Raw genomic sequence first — 16,692 nt, 5'->3', positions numbered from 1 at the left:
ATAGCTGGAGTCCCCCCCGTTTTTATTGTCCTTTATTATATAGGCACTGGTATGATGCACTATATATATATATATATATATATATATATATATATATATATATATATATATATATATATATATATATATATATTTTCAGATGTTCATTTCTATGCACCTTTTTGCACAGTTTTGATACTTTGTGAACGATTGACAGTCACTTTTTATCACATAAGCTTATTGTTTATGTTTATTTATTTATTGTTTATTTATTTTTCTCTTGGTATTTAAGGAAGCGCAACACACCCTCCCTCTATCATTTCTATTGAGAGTTCACTCATAACAGTGTCTGCTGCTCCGATTAGAACCTTTTTTCACTCCACTTCCAAAATTGTTCTTTTTTTGCCATAGAGCGCAGGAGCCTTTTTACATACATACTTTTAACACCTGCCCTCTTTTTGAAAGCAATGATTTTTAATTTGAGACTGACCTATTTACTTACTCATTTAATCTATTTGGCCATTTGATGCATCCACTCCTGATGATTGGCTGAAAACGCCATGAAAAAACAGAGTCCATACTCAGGGATGCCAAGTCAAGTTTGCTATAATCATGAATTTTTTTTATCATTTATAGTTATATTAGGATAACCATGTTCACCTGCTCTGTATATCCATAAAAATGTTTTAATTGTGATTGCTTGTACCAATTATGTCTATCCATTATATACGTCAACATTATATATAAATAGTATTTGTATTTAATTTATTGGATTGATTAGCAACTTTCTATGGGTATACGGATTTTCCCTGCAGGCACAGTGACAATTAAATTTTAGGTATCCTAGACCATTTCAAACATATCAATGCCTCATTTAAAGTCCCATAATCCACCTTCTTCATTTCTTTTTATTAATTACAGGGATGGAGGCATGCTTATGTTGCATTGGGGTCCAAACAGGTTATGTGCTTTTTATTTTTTGTCAAACCTTTGTCACTCATGTTGAATGTATATAGTTCAAACAGAAAATGGACTGGTGATAGTGATCACTGATCAGACCGGTAACAAGAAAGGGTTTATAGAATCTAATTTCTCCCCCCCACCCAACACAGCCTCTGAGGCCAACACTTTAATAATCTGCTTCTATTGTGTTAAAGTTAAACTGTAGCTTGCTTCACTATTGTTCTGCTGTGCTTATGCTCAATTGTTAAATTTAGGTCCTCTGACAAAGGGACCATTTACAATCAGCCAATATAATTTTTTTATTTTACTCCCCCCACCCAATTCCAGCAGCGATCTTTTCTCTATGTAGAATAATCCTGGACTGAGAGCTAAGGTTAGGCACATTTGACCACAGGTTCAATAGAGATCGTTATTGTCAGGTCGAATATCCTATCTATATTGAACTGTTGTCACAACGAAAATAAAGCATTTATTTGTAGGATCTTTTGTTTTAGATTCTGCACTTTTGTTAGTTTGTTAAAACAAAAATACCTGAAATTCGGACGAACACAAATGCACATGTCTAGTTACAAGCAGTCCAAACATAACTACATTAAATTTCCAAGGGCATCAACCAAACCAAACTCGGTTGCTGCAGAGGCTAGTATGCAGCTCCTGGTGAATGCATGGCAGATAGTCTTAGAGTCCTTGCCAATAAACAAAAAAGTTAAAAATCTGCCATGCACCCTAGAGCCCCATACAAGCAGTTTAAGTATCCAACCGATTTGGAGCTTAGGAAGTTTGACAATTATATTTGGACTGCCCTTGTCTCAATGCTGTGAATATTACAAGCTTCCCTGTTCCAATTTATTGGCTCCCTCTGGTGGGGGATGAAGGAAATTAACTTCCATTCCATATCAGCTTTGTACATGGAATAGGAGAACCAAGATGCCCATCTATGACACAAATATCCTCAATTTCTGGCGGTCCAGTGGTGTTTGCATACTGACCTGAAATTAATGTCAGGTGGATATGCTGTACAGACCATTATGAAACTCCTGAAGAAGCTACACACTTCAGCAAAAACTTGGACATTTTTACAATAGATATAAATTTGTTAATCTGATCGCATTTTGAAGTGTGTGCATACTAGTTTTGGCACCTTTAAAGTCCCTTGTTCCATTTTCAAATATTTAGGATGTGGTGTCTCCACTTATCCCTGACTTATTTACCCAAATTTCTCCATCTATATCATTTAGTTTTATTAGAAATTAGCCATCTCACCTGATTCACAGAACTGCATGACAAAGGAAACCTGAAGCCAACAAATGAGCCAGTTTTTGAGGTGCTCAAGCTGGGGCACGAGGTGGAATCTACATCCACCACACTGACTGAATCCAGTATCAAAGATGGCAAAGTGAGGTCAGTTGACACAACCACCACCATGCTGCTGTCAGTGCATTGGGCAGTCACTGTAGAGAGAGAGAAAAAAAAAAAAAAAAGAAGTCGTTAGACAGGATTGACTCAGTTGCTTACCCTAAACAAGCGTTTCGCAGCTTTTAACATGCAATTGCTATAATTTGACTGGGAAAGAGGAATTCTAATGCAACAAGGCAAATGTGGCCATACAACACCCTTGCAGTCTAAACATTTTATTGTTCAAAGGCAGGGTGCCAGCCTGGCCACTTTACCCTATATAAAGCTTTTAAAAAGTCAGACAATCAAGTCCTTGCCCCATCTAACCTACACCAAAAGCATGCTTACAGCAAGCCTGCCTAAAACATAGCAAATGCTGGTGGTGCCCAACTAGTTGGCTCAATTCCTGTACTGACCACTACACTCAGAACCTCTAGTTTTGAAAGCAGGCTCTGGAATGTGTGACAGCAGTACCTAGACTAAGGGCACCGTAAATGTGTTGGAATCTTCAAAAGGTGGTAAAAGAAAAATACACAACTTCAGATTGTTCAGATCATTAGGAGTAGACTAGATATGCAAAACCCAAGGTGTTCAGTTGCCAAACTTGTTTGAGTGGATGTGAGCGTGAACTAGCCAACTTACATTTGTTTCCATAGTAACAGGGATTTTCAGGGTCACTCTGGGTGTAGCAGCATCCAACACTTTCACAGAGATCCCTGGACACACTTGTATTAGCACATGGAATTCGGTCAGCTGTTGGAATAGCAGAACATTCTCTAGCACTGGGAGCGTCCATTGCTATACAGAAAGATACAGTAGTTAGTTTTATTTAGAGGATGCTGTGCACAATTACAATCTACATAATATAGTGCTGCTGGTTGTTTGCAGTAAACTGCCACTGCAATGTGGGATTTGCCTTTTTAGGTCCATGTAGTTGCTTACGACTTTCTAAATAAAAAAATAAAAAAAAAAACACACCCCAGTGTTTCACAATTATATACCCATTGTGCAAGTTGAATACATCTGAAAGCCTCTGGAAAGATCAAATATGCAATTTCAGATGTTTGAAACAGTTTACCAAAGAGAACTGGACATTTGAGATCCTTTTTGCGGTACTGAGATTTTCCATCATGAAGAAGTTCTTCCAAACTAATAGTCATCACATGTTCCCCATCCTAAGGGAAAAAAAAAAAAAAAAAAAAAAAAAAAAAAAAAAAAAAAAAAAAAAAAAAAAAGCTTAGTTTACCTACAATGTGGAGGCATTAATCACATTAGCTTTTTGCTTAGTAGCGTCAATAGTTACTACACTGCCCACTCCGTTTAAGTCAGGGTTAGTCAACCGCAGCCCCGTTTTGAAACTACAAGTCCTATGAGGCACTTCAAGAACCTAAATCACAGGCATGAGATTTGTCCTTTTACAGCTGAGTGCCGAGGTTGCCTACCCCTGCTTTAAGGGGGTAGAGTAGGAGGGAGTCAAATATGCTGTCCATATCCCACTGGATAAGTTTGTAACTTGGCCCACTAGCAAACATGTGAAGTCTCCCTAGCTTCCAGCAAGAGGCCCAAACTATATTGGTTTAGACAGCAAGATAGGCAACAACCTGTCCAGATGTTGACTAGGTCTGCTCACAGAATTTCACTGGAACCTCCCCAAATCAAAGTTGTGTGGGGTTCTTCTGAACACAGCAAAACTTTAGAATCATAATAATTTGAGGACTTGTCCCAACAGACATCCATTCTCCAGTCCTGATGTTAGGACTGAAAGGGAACCCCCCCCTTCCTCTGGAATTAAAAAGTTCTAACCCCTAACTACCAACTGAAGTCCTCCATCAAAGTTCTGAAATCTCAGCCAAGGGGGGGGAGGGGGGGGGGGGACAGTGCCTGACAGTTTTTTTATGTCCTTTTGAGAGTTGTGTGAAGTTGGCACCCCATGTTTGCAAAACCTGAATAAAAATATACTATTTGTTTGTGCCAGTTTGGTTTCTGAGATATTAAACATTCGATTTAATGCAAGCCCCACCCACTTTGCACCCCATGTTGCTGAATTTTAAAGATGTGCCATTTGTTTGTGCTGCTTTGGAGATCTTGAGGGATACATGTTAAACCACACTGACTTTACACCTCGTTATTAAATCTTACGTACTAGACTTGTACAATATCCACCAAATCTGCACATGTTTTACTTAACATGCATAGTTTTGCCACCCCCACAGGGATCTCTCCACCCCCGACTGGAAGAACAGATGGAGGAGGAAATCTGGGAAGGGGCAGGCACAACTGGCTCTGGCGAGGTAGAGCCAGCTGTCAATCAGGCAGCAGGGTGGATCAACAGTATTGTTGGGATCTGTCCTGGCTCTGCGCTGTCAGGATATAGTGGGCAATAGCCCACATGTGCATGTGTTTGTCACAGAAGAACAAAGAACCAAGGTCAAGAAAGTTGGGCCATAGTTAAAGTTTAAACCAGATGTTAACCAAGCAAAACAGCACTCCAAATTCTTATACAAGTCAAAAAAAAAAAAAAAAAAAAAACTATGACAGTAAACATTTTTTTCCTGACAGACTCCATGGCAGATTGTGTGAGTTAACCCTGCCTCCTCTCCAATGCTATAGGACCCCACTCCCATGAATTTGAGCTCACCACTAGAGATTGTGTTTGTCATGTTTACGGATGTCCAAAATTGATTGTGGAAGTTGATGCTGGGCAGTTTCAAGATAGCCCAGGGCCCAGCCATGGGTGGGTGTGTGGCTCCAAGCACTTGTGTACTGTGTTGGCAATAGCCTTCATAGGCCCAGGCTTGGCTGGCAGGTCTGAAGATTCTCCATGGCAGCAGTACTTGTATGCAAGAGCTCCCCGTTTGTTTTTCCCTCATGTGCCTTGCTGTTTTTGCTTCTATGGCACCTGGAACTCAAGTGCGTTCCAGGGTTTGGTGCCGTCTTCCGGGTAATGGCTCTGGCTTGCTACTGTGCATGTGCAATCCTCCGACGAAGCCGATGCTTGGCTTTATGCATGGTGTGGCAGGGGACCCAGTGGCCATGCAGGCACGCTACAGCAGGCCACCACTGTGCAGGCACAGTCTGGGCACAGCGGCGATGTTTGAATCCTGAGAGCCCTGTCATTGTAAGGATTACTACAGGCAGCTTGCGTCAGCTCCTCAGGCCCCAGACCATGGTTAACTTCAGCCTGGAGCTATAGTAAAAGGAGGAAGGGGGCCAAGATGCCTCTTAAACGGGAAGCTGCACTGCTATTTTTACTTTGTTCCAGGACATGAGCGTTTCTACAAAGCTGCAGGATCACCTCCCATTTGTCCACCAGGGTGCCATGGACAGATCACTGCCTCTGTACAGCCAGCCTTCCTGCTCTAGGTATGTGGGGCATAAGGGGAGGGCCAGGTCCATGTGCAGATGGACTAATTCCCTAAATCAGGGATATGCAATTAGCAGACTGCCAGCTGTTGCAAAACTACAATTCCCATGAGGCATAGCATGACTGACAGCCACAAGCATGACACCCAGAGGCAGAGGCATGATGGGACTTGTAGTTTTGCAACAGCTGGGAGGTCCACTAATTGCATATCCCTGCCCTAAATGTCAAGTTCCCTTTATTAGCCCTTCCAGGTCAGGCCATCAGCTTACTGTCCAAGATGACAGGGACCTTGCCAGGCTGCAATGCCCACCTTCATCAAGGTGAGACATGACTGTCTAGGACCAGAGGAAGTGTTCCCATTCCTCCTCAGAGATGTTACCATTCCTCCTCCAAACACCACACCCATTTTGATCAGATCCTGCTGGGGTTATGTGACCCTTGTTATGCCAAGGCGGTTGGAAAAGATGCTGGTGCAACAATCTCCCAAAGAGTGGGGTACATCTTACACGCAGAGCCAGTCCACCACATTATCTGGCTCCCTGGCTGACAAGGCAGAGGAGGATCTGGGCCCATTCCAGCCTTATGTCCCATCTTGCTGTGCAAGGAATCATGAGTTTGTCAGAGGCTTAGACTTCACCCTGGCTTCTACACTAATTAAAGCTGTCAAAGAGGCCCTTAAGTGGCAAGACTTACTCCCACGGCTAAGAAGAAATTATTTAAGCATCTGGAGAAAGAAAATTCAAATTTTCCACTCCTTTCTGAATTAAAATGATATTGACAAGGAATGGATCAAGGTAGATAAGACCTCTGTCAAGTAGAACCTCCAGGTAATACCCCTTCAAGGCTGAGGAAGTGAAATATCTGGAAAACACTGCCCTTGTAGATGCAGCTCTGATGCTACTAGCTAAACACATCAAATATTTTGCGGGCGGGTCTATAGTATGTCTGTGAAGTGGCACGCGTTTAGCACAGTCCCTGCACAAAATGACATTTCTAACAGATAAAATTTAAAACTGCTTGTGGTTTTAGTGTAATGTCTGGTTCTGGCAATATGGATGAAAATAGCCCTGCCCCCCCCCCCCCGCCCATTACCAGCCCCTTTGGGTCTTGTACATATATTAAGGGGAACCCTTTACCCAAATAAAAAAAAAGTGTACCCCCCCCCCCCCCCGGGCCCTATATACAGGTGGTGCAGACAAGACAGGGACTGTAGGTTTGTTGCGTTAAGTATAATCTGTTTAAAAATGTACCAGTTCAAAAAATATATATATATTTATTTTGGAAAACATAGGGAAGGGTTATCACCCCTGTATAAATTTTTTTGCTGTCCGTCTTTTCATCTCGTTTCCTGTTGTCACCTACCTGCAAATGGGAGACGTTTGTAAGCTGGATATTTGAAAGTAGGGTCCTGACCTGCCCTATATGCTCTGCAGAAATTCAGGCCTAAGGTGTTGCAACACTAAGCCCTCAAAGTGACTCTTGGTGGGTGCTGGAACCATTATATCAAGAATTGTAATTACATGCCATTGTTGAACAGTGGTAGAAAAATTGGGCCTTTGGTGGTGCCACAACACTTAGTCCTCAGTTACTCTTTGGTGGGTGCCGGAACATGCCCTGCTGTGAATTCTATCAAGAATTGTAATTACATGCACCTGTTCAACAGGGGCTGAAAAATTGGACCTTAGCCACTGGTAGCGGCACCCAGAACCAAAAATGTTCTTCCACACTATCAGCAGGATCATTGAGGAGGAAGAGGATAGACACTCAGCAAAGGTAGTCTTGAAGGGATGTGACATTTAAAAAAAAATTCAGTTACATCAGCTTCAGGTGCTTTGTAGCTGGTGGTGATCCAAGACTGATTCATCTTTATGAAGGTCAGGTGATCAACTGAGTCAGTGGACAGGCGCACCCTGTGATTGGTTACAAAGCCTCCAGCATTCTGAAAGAACGCTCAAGGCAGGACAGGCCAGTAGCTCAATTGCTTACTGTGCAAGCTCTAGCCAGTGATCCATCCTCAATACTGATTAACTCAGAGGATTTTCGGTGGGAAAGGTGTCCATTCTAACCTTGCCCCTAGGTATTCCTGCACCATGTACAACAGACACTGGCGATGGTTGCTGGAACAGATCATACCTTGGGGCTGCGAGAGAAAAAAAAAAAAAAAAAAAAAAAAAAGGCCTAAACACATCGGTCAGATGGCCACCTTCACCACTCCTTCTGCGAGTGACCGAAGCCTCAGCAACACATTGTCCAAGACCAGGAATTTGTAACCTCCCAGTCTCTGGGAAAGTGTTGCAGACCTTTCTGCAAGGCCATCGCAGAGGATGAGACCTCTCGGATGCAAGATAAGGTCTGCAACCTTACCTTTGTACTGTGGATCAAGGAGAGGGGCCAGCCAGTAATGATCCCTCTCCTTGATCTGAAGAATAAGAGGATCCTTCCACAGGCTTTGCAGGATCAGGGAGGCCATGCAGTGTAGGTTAGCTGAGGCATTTGGTCCAGAGTCCTCTGGGTCACCAAGGACGACATGATCAGCAGCCATGTACAAGTCCACAGGTTTCTTGGGACTGCAAATCATCCCTAAGAGACTGCCACTGATGCCGAGTGCCAGGCTCCACCTCCATGCTGACAATCCTCCTGTGTGATTGGTGGGCTAGCAGGAACACTGTCTGGATAAAGGGGGCCTTGAGGCAAGGAAGTCCACTTCCTGCCTCAAGTGCCCTGTCCATTATTCCACACAGTGTGCCAACAGGTGGACAAGAGGTACAGTGTCACTGCTCACCATCCTTGTGGCCTCAAATGGTGACAGGACAGTATATGCATCCCTGATCATGGCGCACTGGCATGGAAAAAACTCCGGACCCCATCCTGGTGCTGTAGTTGCACAGCTACTCAATGCTGGAGCAGCTGCACATGCAGCAGAGGGCCATCAATGAGTTCCACCTGGTGGGCATGTCACAGATTAGGCATTCAATTCCTTTTGGTGCTCAGCCAGCTGAGCACTCATTATATAACTGGTGGAAATGCAGACTTTCCTGGCCTGCCACAGGATGCCCTGTAAGCCCAAGAACTGCTGCACCACCAAGTTAAGGACGTGAGCCACATAGGACACATGGGTTAGTTGTCCCTGTCGAAGGGCAGAGAGGAGGTTGGTGCCATTGTCACAAACCCCCATTCCTGGCTCAAGCTGGTGCGGCAACCACCTCTCAGCTGACAGAATCTGCCCCAGTGTGGCTCCTGTTTGGAGGTTTTCCCTTCGCCGTCTCTGGTTGTGGAGAGGCCCATCAACTTTGTAGCTATCCAGGGGAGGACTCTTCAGAAGGCCATGCACGGGTTGGCTTCTTAGCAAGAGCCTGGTGAGGCCGAGGGACTCAAGTGAATCCAATTTCGTGAGGTATTACTGAATGATACTGGTACCACATGAGTGTTCTACAAGTATTCAAGCTTCCTTGTTCCTGGTCTACAACAAAGTCTGTGGCAGAGACTTATTCCCGATTTGAGCACCCCGTTGGCTGCTAGGACTTCTGAGAGAGCCTATCCAACTAGAGTGAACATCCAGCCGTGAATGGCTATTCTCTGGATTTAGTCAAAGCAAGCTCGTTATTAACTTTGACAATGGACTTCTCCTAACCCTCTGATTCTATACTGAGAGACTGTTCATTAACTGTTTTTGCAAATAAAAATCCTTTAAGCAGATCTGCCGTGAGTCTCTGAAGTTTCTGGGCCATCTACCACAGGAACCCCTAGACAAAGCGAGGTGAAGTTAATGGCAAGCCCAATTAACCCAGCAGCTCCTTTGGGGGTTAAGTGCTACACCTGACTTTCTTCCGACTGGGTGGTCCTCATCCCTATGCTTGGCTCAAATACAAAGTCTCTTCAGTGTTCCATGAGGACCAAGAAATTGTCCTACCTACATTCAGGACCCCAGGTTCCTCTGAAGTTCATCCTCTGGATGTAGGTTGACCTCCCTTTCTCCTTTAGATGCTCCGACTTCCTCTACACGCCAGCAACAAGGGGAAATGGGCTTCATTCAGAAAGATTGTGACCTGGATCATCCAGTCTATCTAGCAGGCTTATAGGGCTAAGGGCCTGACTCCACCAGAGGCGGTAACAGCACATCCTACCAGGTGTATGGTAGCTTCATGGGCAGCAGCCCAGCATGTGGTTCCTGATCTCGTCTACTAGGTGGCCTCAATTAATACCCTTATGTCACTATTGCATAGAACCTGCTTCTCTATCCCGTTTGATTTTTGGTTTAAGAATCCAGTCGGTTGACAGGGAGAATTAAACTTATCAGCATACCCACACGTGTGGTTTGGCTAGTCATTTCCCCACACGTAGTCTGCCAGGAAAAACAGAAAAGCACATACTTACCATAATTTTCCTTTCCTGATTGACTCCATGGCAGATAGAGTTTCCACTCTTTGGTCATGAGTTGGCCAATTACAGAACAGTCTAGTGGTGAGCTCAAATGGGGTCCTATAGCATTGGAGAGGTGGGGTTAACCCACGCATACTCTGCCAGGAAAATATTTTTTTGACAGATTTTTTTTCTTCAAAAAAGCAATAAACAAACAAGTAGTGACTTAAGAATTTGCTGGAGTGCAGTTTGGTTTAAAAGAGAACTAAGGCCCAACCTTTTTGGGCCTTAGTATGTTCTCCTGTGACAAAAACCCTCATGTGCATGTGGCAGGCTATTGCCCACTATATCCTGACAGCGCAGAGGGGACAGCCGAGACAGATCCTGACAATACTGTTGAGATCCACCCTGCTGCCTGATTAGTGAGGCAGAGTGAGCTGTGCCTGCCCCCGTCCCAGATTTCCTCCATCTATGCTTCCAGTCAGCACTAGAGAATCAGAAGGGGGATCCCTGTGGGGGTGGCAAAACTATGCATGTGAAGTAAATCATGTACAATATACACCAAATCTGCACAAACCAGCGGCGCATTTTTTTAAATTCAGCAAAGTGGGCAGGGTTGCTACAACTATAATGTACAATATCTCGCAACCAAATTGGCACAAATGTTTTTTGCAGCACACATTTTTTAAAATTCAGCAACATGGGGTGCAAAGTAGGAGGGGCTTGCATTAAATTGAATGTTTAATATCTCAGAAACCGAACTGGCACAAAAACAAGGTTATATTTTTATTCAGGTTTTACAAACATGGAGTGCCAACTTCACACAGCTCCTTTGGAGAGGTGGTTTCTCTCTACTACAAAGAAAAAAGTTTAGAACTAGCTGAATGAATTGAGAGGCACAAAAAAAAAAAAAAAAAATTCTAAATTCCTAGACAGCTGGCAATACATTCTTATGCTGCAGGCAAAGATCTTTTTGAGCCCCTGTAATGACAGATAAGGAAAATTGAGCAGTATGGAAGATTTCTGGAAAGAGCAAAATTTCTAAACTGCAAGTGTTTGGGAAAAGTCCAGGGTGTTACAGTTGAACGTTAAAACAATTTAACAACTTTGAAAGACATGGTCAGCAGGTCATTTTTACTTACCAGACTTTTCTAAACAAAAAAGAAAAGCCTGGAGGGCATTCTAACCATCCTGGGGTGGGGGGGGGGGTTACAGGCAGTACGCATGTAATTTAATAAGCCCGCTACCTGAGCGCCAGCCGACACCATCTTTCAGGCTGGCAACATCCTCAGCAGCAGGTGATTGTCGCCAGCGCTCGCTCCTCACATTCCCTGCTGGCGGGTTTGCTTGCAGTGTGAGTGGCCAGCTCTTCGAGGTGCATGCAGATGGAGCCGAGAGTGCAGCATGGAGGGTAATGTGTGCTGCTGACTGTGCCCTGTAGATTTTATTTGGACTCTCCTCGGATGGGACACCGAGGCTGACTAGCTGGTATATTTGAGCTGCATTGTGAAAATGGATGACTCTGGGTGCAGATGAGAGTTACATTTTGGAGAGCTTCACTGTGCAACTCTCATACCCCACCCAGAGAGTCATCCTCATCCATTTTTGCAATGCAACTCAATTATCTTCATCGTCACCCAGCATCTAAAATGCATTGCAATCTACTCCCAGCACCATCCACCCTTCCAGTCTCTAAAAAGTGCAAGAGTGTTAAAATAAAAATGGGTGCACTGAAAGCAGCCTGTGGGCCGATTCGGTGGGATGACCAGTGGGCAGAACAGGCCCCAAAAGCTGATGGCTGCCCTGCTGCTAATGATACCATTCTCATTACCAAAATATTGTATATAGACCCTTATCCCCTCCAAGAGCTTGCCCATCTTACCTCTTCTTTCATAAAGCAGCTATTAAATGAAGCACCAACCATTACAGATCCATCCAAATCCTGGCCTACCCATGTGCCACAAGCAGAGTTATTGTGCAAGTAGTGAGGCTTTCCATTAGGATCTAATGAAGAAACAAAGTAAAGCTTTCAGAAGTATGCATATAAAACAGATTCATACCTTCTTGGTAACCTGCAGTGTGGCACAAACCACACCTGAAGAGCATCTTGAGGCAAAGGCATTTAAATCTGGCTTTAACAACAACTTACTTATGGATCCATCATGCCAAACTGGACACAGTCATAAGGTTTAGAAGAGGAATCGCTCACTTGTGTTCATTATGCGAGAATGGGGGGGGGGGGGGGGGGGATTTGGGACTTTAGATGAAGCACAATTAAGTGTATCCCAGTAATAGGCAAGTATAAAAGGAAATTGGGACTTTAAATGAAGCACTTGGGTAGTGGAGGTAAATTTTAACCATGTTTAAATTTCACCATGGAATGTTTGATACTTTCTAGTGTCTTTATATTAATCAAACCTTCCATGGTGAAATTTAAACATGGTTAAAATTTACCTCCACTACCCAAGTGCTTCATTTAAAGGCCCAATTTCCTTTTTATACTCACCTGTGTTCATTAGGCAACATGTAGCAGCCCTCCCAAGTGGATATCGGGTGGCAACTTTGTTCCAAATGTAGCAATGTCCTAGGCCTCCGTCGGTCTAAATGAGAACTTCAAGGGCCAGGGATAGCAAACATCCTGTGTGGTGGGTTGTGAGGCATGGTGAGTGCAGAGTAGTTAAAGTTATTGGGCTCCAGACACTGCTTGAATGCAAAAGAAAGTTTGTCAATTTTTTGGGGAAAGAGGGTCAGGAGCAGGACACCCTTAAGTAGTTGCCAGACAGACAGAAAGACAGCCATGCAGGGAAAGGCATCCAGCAAGATGCCACATCTGCAGGAATGCCATCTCCTACAGCACCAGTCTTCAACAGTTCCTAACAAAGCATAACAGTTTTCTCCTTGTAGTTCAGCCCACTGAGCTCCTGGTCTTCCACTAGACCCACTGAATCCCTTGAGCTCATCCAGTCTTTATGGAGGCATCTTCCTTAAGTGTTGCCCCCGCTTCTGATGGGTACCTAGCTTGCCACTCTAGATACGTCTGAAGCTTCACCCCACTGGCTGCTCGGTCCCTGGCTTGACACACAGCTGCACTGCAAGTGTCTGGAGGAGTCCCTGGCTTGATTCCCACTGAAGTTTGCCAATTCTTCACCTTCCCCAGTTGGTGAGAATGTTGCTCTGGTACTTGCTTCAGTTACTCACTGTGGTCCCTTGTAGTTAGGCAGATAGTCCTTTAGTGGTGTCAGCTTCCCCTTTACCTCTGACTGGTTGGACTGAAAGCCACAGCCCCAACCCTGCACTGCTCTTGCTTCTGGATAGGACCTCGGGACAGATGTGTCCAGGATTGTAATGCCAGGGCAGTACAACACACATCCACCCAGGTGGCACAGAACAGATCACCTGATTATATAGCACCGACAGTTATGCAGCACTTTACAACATTAGGACACACACAGTTATACCAGAGGGGTCCCAATATAATAGACCCCTGCAGCAACATTGATTAAGGTGCCATTTTAAGTTGATTAAGCCTATTGGGTTGAACACCTGAGGATGTATACCCCACTTTAAAAATATCAAAAAGCAATTGTGTTGCCTTTAGCAAAGTGTAGGAAATGTTTAACCACTTGCCGACCGCCGCACGACGATGTACGTCGACAGAATGGCACGGGCAGGCATAAGGGCTTACATGTACGTCCTTGCCTGCCCGACGGTCGGGGGCCCGATCGGGCCCCCGCCCGGTGCCTGCGGCGGTCGGTATTCGTTCGGGAGCGATCCCGGACGAGGGGACGGCCATTCATTCATGGCCACCCCCTCGCGATCGCTCCGACGAATGAAAATGTCCCGTGACATCACTTCCTCTCCTGTAATGTAAACACAGGAGAGGAAGTGATGTATTCTCTCCTCCGTGTCGGTATTTTTCGTTCCGGCACCGAGGAGAGAGCATCGGTGAGTTGTACAAGCACTACACTACACAGTAGAACATGCCAGGCACACTCACACCCCCTTTACCCCCCCGATCACCCCCCCAATTACCCCTGCCCCCCCCAGTCACAGTGACACCAATTGCTTTTTTTTTTGCATTGGTGTCATTTGTGACTGTAATAACTGTTAGGGCAGTTAGGGTTAGCCCCCTTTAGTTCTAATGTGCCCCCCTAACCCCCCCCAATAAAGGTTTAACCCCGTGATCACCCCCCGTCGCCAGTGTCACTAAGGCTGGGTTCACATTGCAGCGGTTTATGAGAACGAATGCGATTTGCACCGCAGTGCAAATCACATCCGATCTCTGTGCGATTCGAGTTCAGCCATACAGATAGTATGGCTGAATTTGTGTCGCACCCGCCGCAAATTCGCACGGGACCCTTTTTTTGGCCCGCAGCAGAATCGGATCGCATGGGTGTTCACACCATGCAATCCGAGTTTGCAGATCGCACTGCGATATGCGAACTGATCTGGGGGTGTCATTAACATTTCACTGACACTCCCAGCAGTTCGCATAGGGCAGTGTGAACTGCCGCCGGGAGGCATGTGATGCGGGAACCCGCCGCGGATTCATGGCGTTCCCGCATCGCTCCAGTGTGAACCCAGCCTAATAAGCGATAGTTTTTCTGATCGCTGTATTAGTGTCACAGGTGACGCTAGTTAGGCAGGTAGGTATTTAGGTTCGCCGCAGCTTTTTATAGCGCCAGGGACCCCCATATACTACCGCATAAAGCCCCCTGATTGCCCCCTAGTTAACCCTTTCACCAGTGATCACCATATAACTGTTACAGGTGACGCTGGTTGGTTAGTTTTTTATAGTTTCAGGGCACCCGCCATTTATTACCTAGTCTCACTAGTGTACCCCTAAAAATTGAGGGGTGTCTACTTTCCAAAATGGGGTCGTTTGGGGGGGGTTGTGCCATCTTGGCATTTTATGGCCTTCAAAACTGTAACGCCCTTAGAAAGCCTGAAGGCGGTGCTTGGTTTTCGGGGCCCCGTACGCGGCTAGGCTCCCAAAAAGTCCCACATATGTGGTATCCCCGTACTCAGGAGAAGCAGCAGAATTTATTTTGGGGTGTCATTTCACATATGCCCATAGCATGTGTGAGCAATATATCATTTAGTGACAACTTTGTGTAAAAAAAAAAATAAAAAATTTTTTTTTGTCATTATTCAATCGCTTGAGGCAAAAAAATAAAATATTCAATGGGCTCAACATGCCACTTATCAATTTCCTTAGGGTGTCTACTTTCCAAAATGGGGTCATTTGGGGGGGGGTTTTGTACTGCCCTGCCATTTTAGCACCTCAAGAAATGAGATAGGCAGTCGTAAACTAAAAGCTGCGTAAATTCCAGAAAACGTACCTTAGTTTGTAGATGTGACAACTTTTGCGCAAACCAATAAATATACAATTATTGACTTTTTTTTACCAAAGACATGTGGCTGAATACATTTTGGCCTAAATGCATGACTAAAATTGAGTTTATTGGATTTTTCTAATAACAAAAAGTAGAAAATATCATTGGTTTTCAAAATTTGCGGTCTTTTTACGTTTATATCGCAAAAAATAAAAATCGCAGAGGCAATCAAATACCATCAAAAGAAAGCTCTATTTGTGGGAAGAAAAGGACGCAAATTAGGTTTGGGTACAACATTGCATGACCGCGCAATTACCAGTTAAAGCAGCGCAGTGCCAAATTGTAAAAAGACCTCTGGTCATTGACCAGCAAAATGGTCCGGTCTGAAGGTGGTTAAAGCACAACTGCAGGAATACTTTGATGTTAAATAGCTTGTTTGGGCCTGATAAATCATCCTTTGATAAGGCATTAGCAGTAGATTTGTTAAAAGTCCCCGCCAGCTTTTAATCAAAAGGAACTATTGAAAAATAATCTTTACCCCAGTGTATTTGTTGTAAAAGTACTGGACTAGTGACCACTAGTTACTCATCTAGTAGCCCCAGAAACATAGGTATACAATCCAAAACCACATAGGATTCACATAATAAAAGTTAATACTGCTTGTACTCACCTATAACCGATAGAACAAAAGCAACATCATTCAGCAGTGAAGGGAGCGAGAATTGCATGTAATCATACCCACAGCGCAGGCGGGATGGGTCATCCCAAGAATCCAAATTGCCAGACACAAAGCCACAGAACCATAGCACCCCTACAATGATAAACACCATCTTTCCTAGCAGCTAACAATACCACCAGTAGCCAAAAGCTCCCTATTTAAATGCTGGCTCATTAACTGATTGGGCAGCTATTGTGGTAAGCCCAGGTGTATTGCATGCTGTTAAAGGCCAACTATCAAGTTCTAGGAAGTTTCATTAACTCATTCCTAGCTTATATTGTTTAGGTAAACACTTTTGGAGGAGTTTTCCACTACTAAGGTTAGGTTCACGTGGGCCTGCACACTGGCAGCTGTCAAAGTTAGCTCTGGCAGGGAGTGGTGCAATGCATATTTCAGTGCATCTCACTGCTTCCTTGTTTTTTGTTTTATTAACTTTTTTTGAAGTGTCCTATAGTGACACTTCATTCCTGTTTCTGCACAGCAGTGCGTTGAGCTGCTGCGTGGTGCCATGTGGTGGTATTAGGGTTGCCACCTGTCCGGGATTCATCTGGACAGTCCAGTTTTTACATTATGTGCCT

General features: G+C 44.4%; 1 protein-coding gene across 1 annotated transcript in view; it reads right to left on the bottom strand.

The window, feature by feature from the left end:
• LOC143960054 (zona pellucida sperm-binding protein 4-like) overlaps nt 1-16,228 on the bottom strand; it is a 31,028-nt gene extending 14,800 nt beyond the window's left edge. The window contains exons 1-5 of the mRNA XM_077468331.1: nt 16,067-16,228; nt 11,943-12,064; nt 3,416-3,512; nt 2,980-3,135; nt 2,206-2,393 (exon numbers count right to left, since the gene is read on the bottom strand). Coding sequence (XP_077324457.1) covers nt 2,206-2,393; nt 2,980-3,135; nt 3,416-3,512; nt 11,943-12,064; nt 16,067-16,226 — 723 coding nt within the window. The 5' untranslated portion in view covers nt 16,227-16,228. The remainder of the gene's footprint in view (nt 1-2,205; nt 2,394-2,979; nt 3,136-3,415; nt 3,513-11,942; nt 12,065-16,066) is intronic.
• Between the last annotated feature and the right edge of the window lie 464 nt (nt 16,229-16,692).

This window comes from Lithobates pipiens, unplaced genomic scaffold, assembly GCF_037356315.1.
Source record: "Lithobates pipiens isolate NorthernLeopardFrog02 unplaced genomic scaffold, aLitPip1_a1.2 Scaffold_8, whole genome shotgun sequence".
Lineage (NCBI taxonomy): Eukaryota > Metazoa > Chordata > Amphibia > Anura > Ranidae > Lithobates > Lithobates pipiens.
This window is presented reverse-complemented; position numbering and strand designations above follow the sequence as displayed.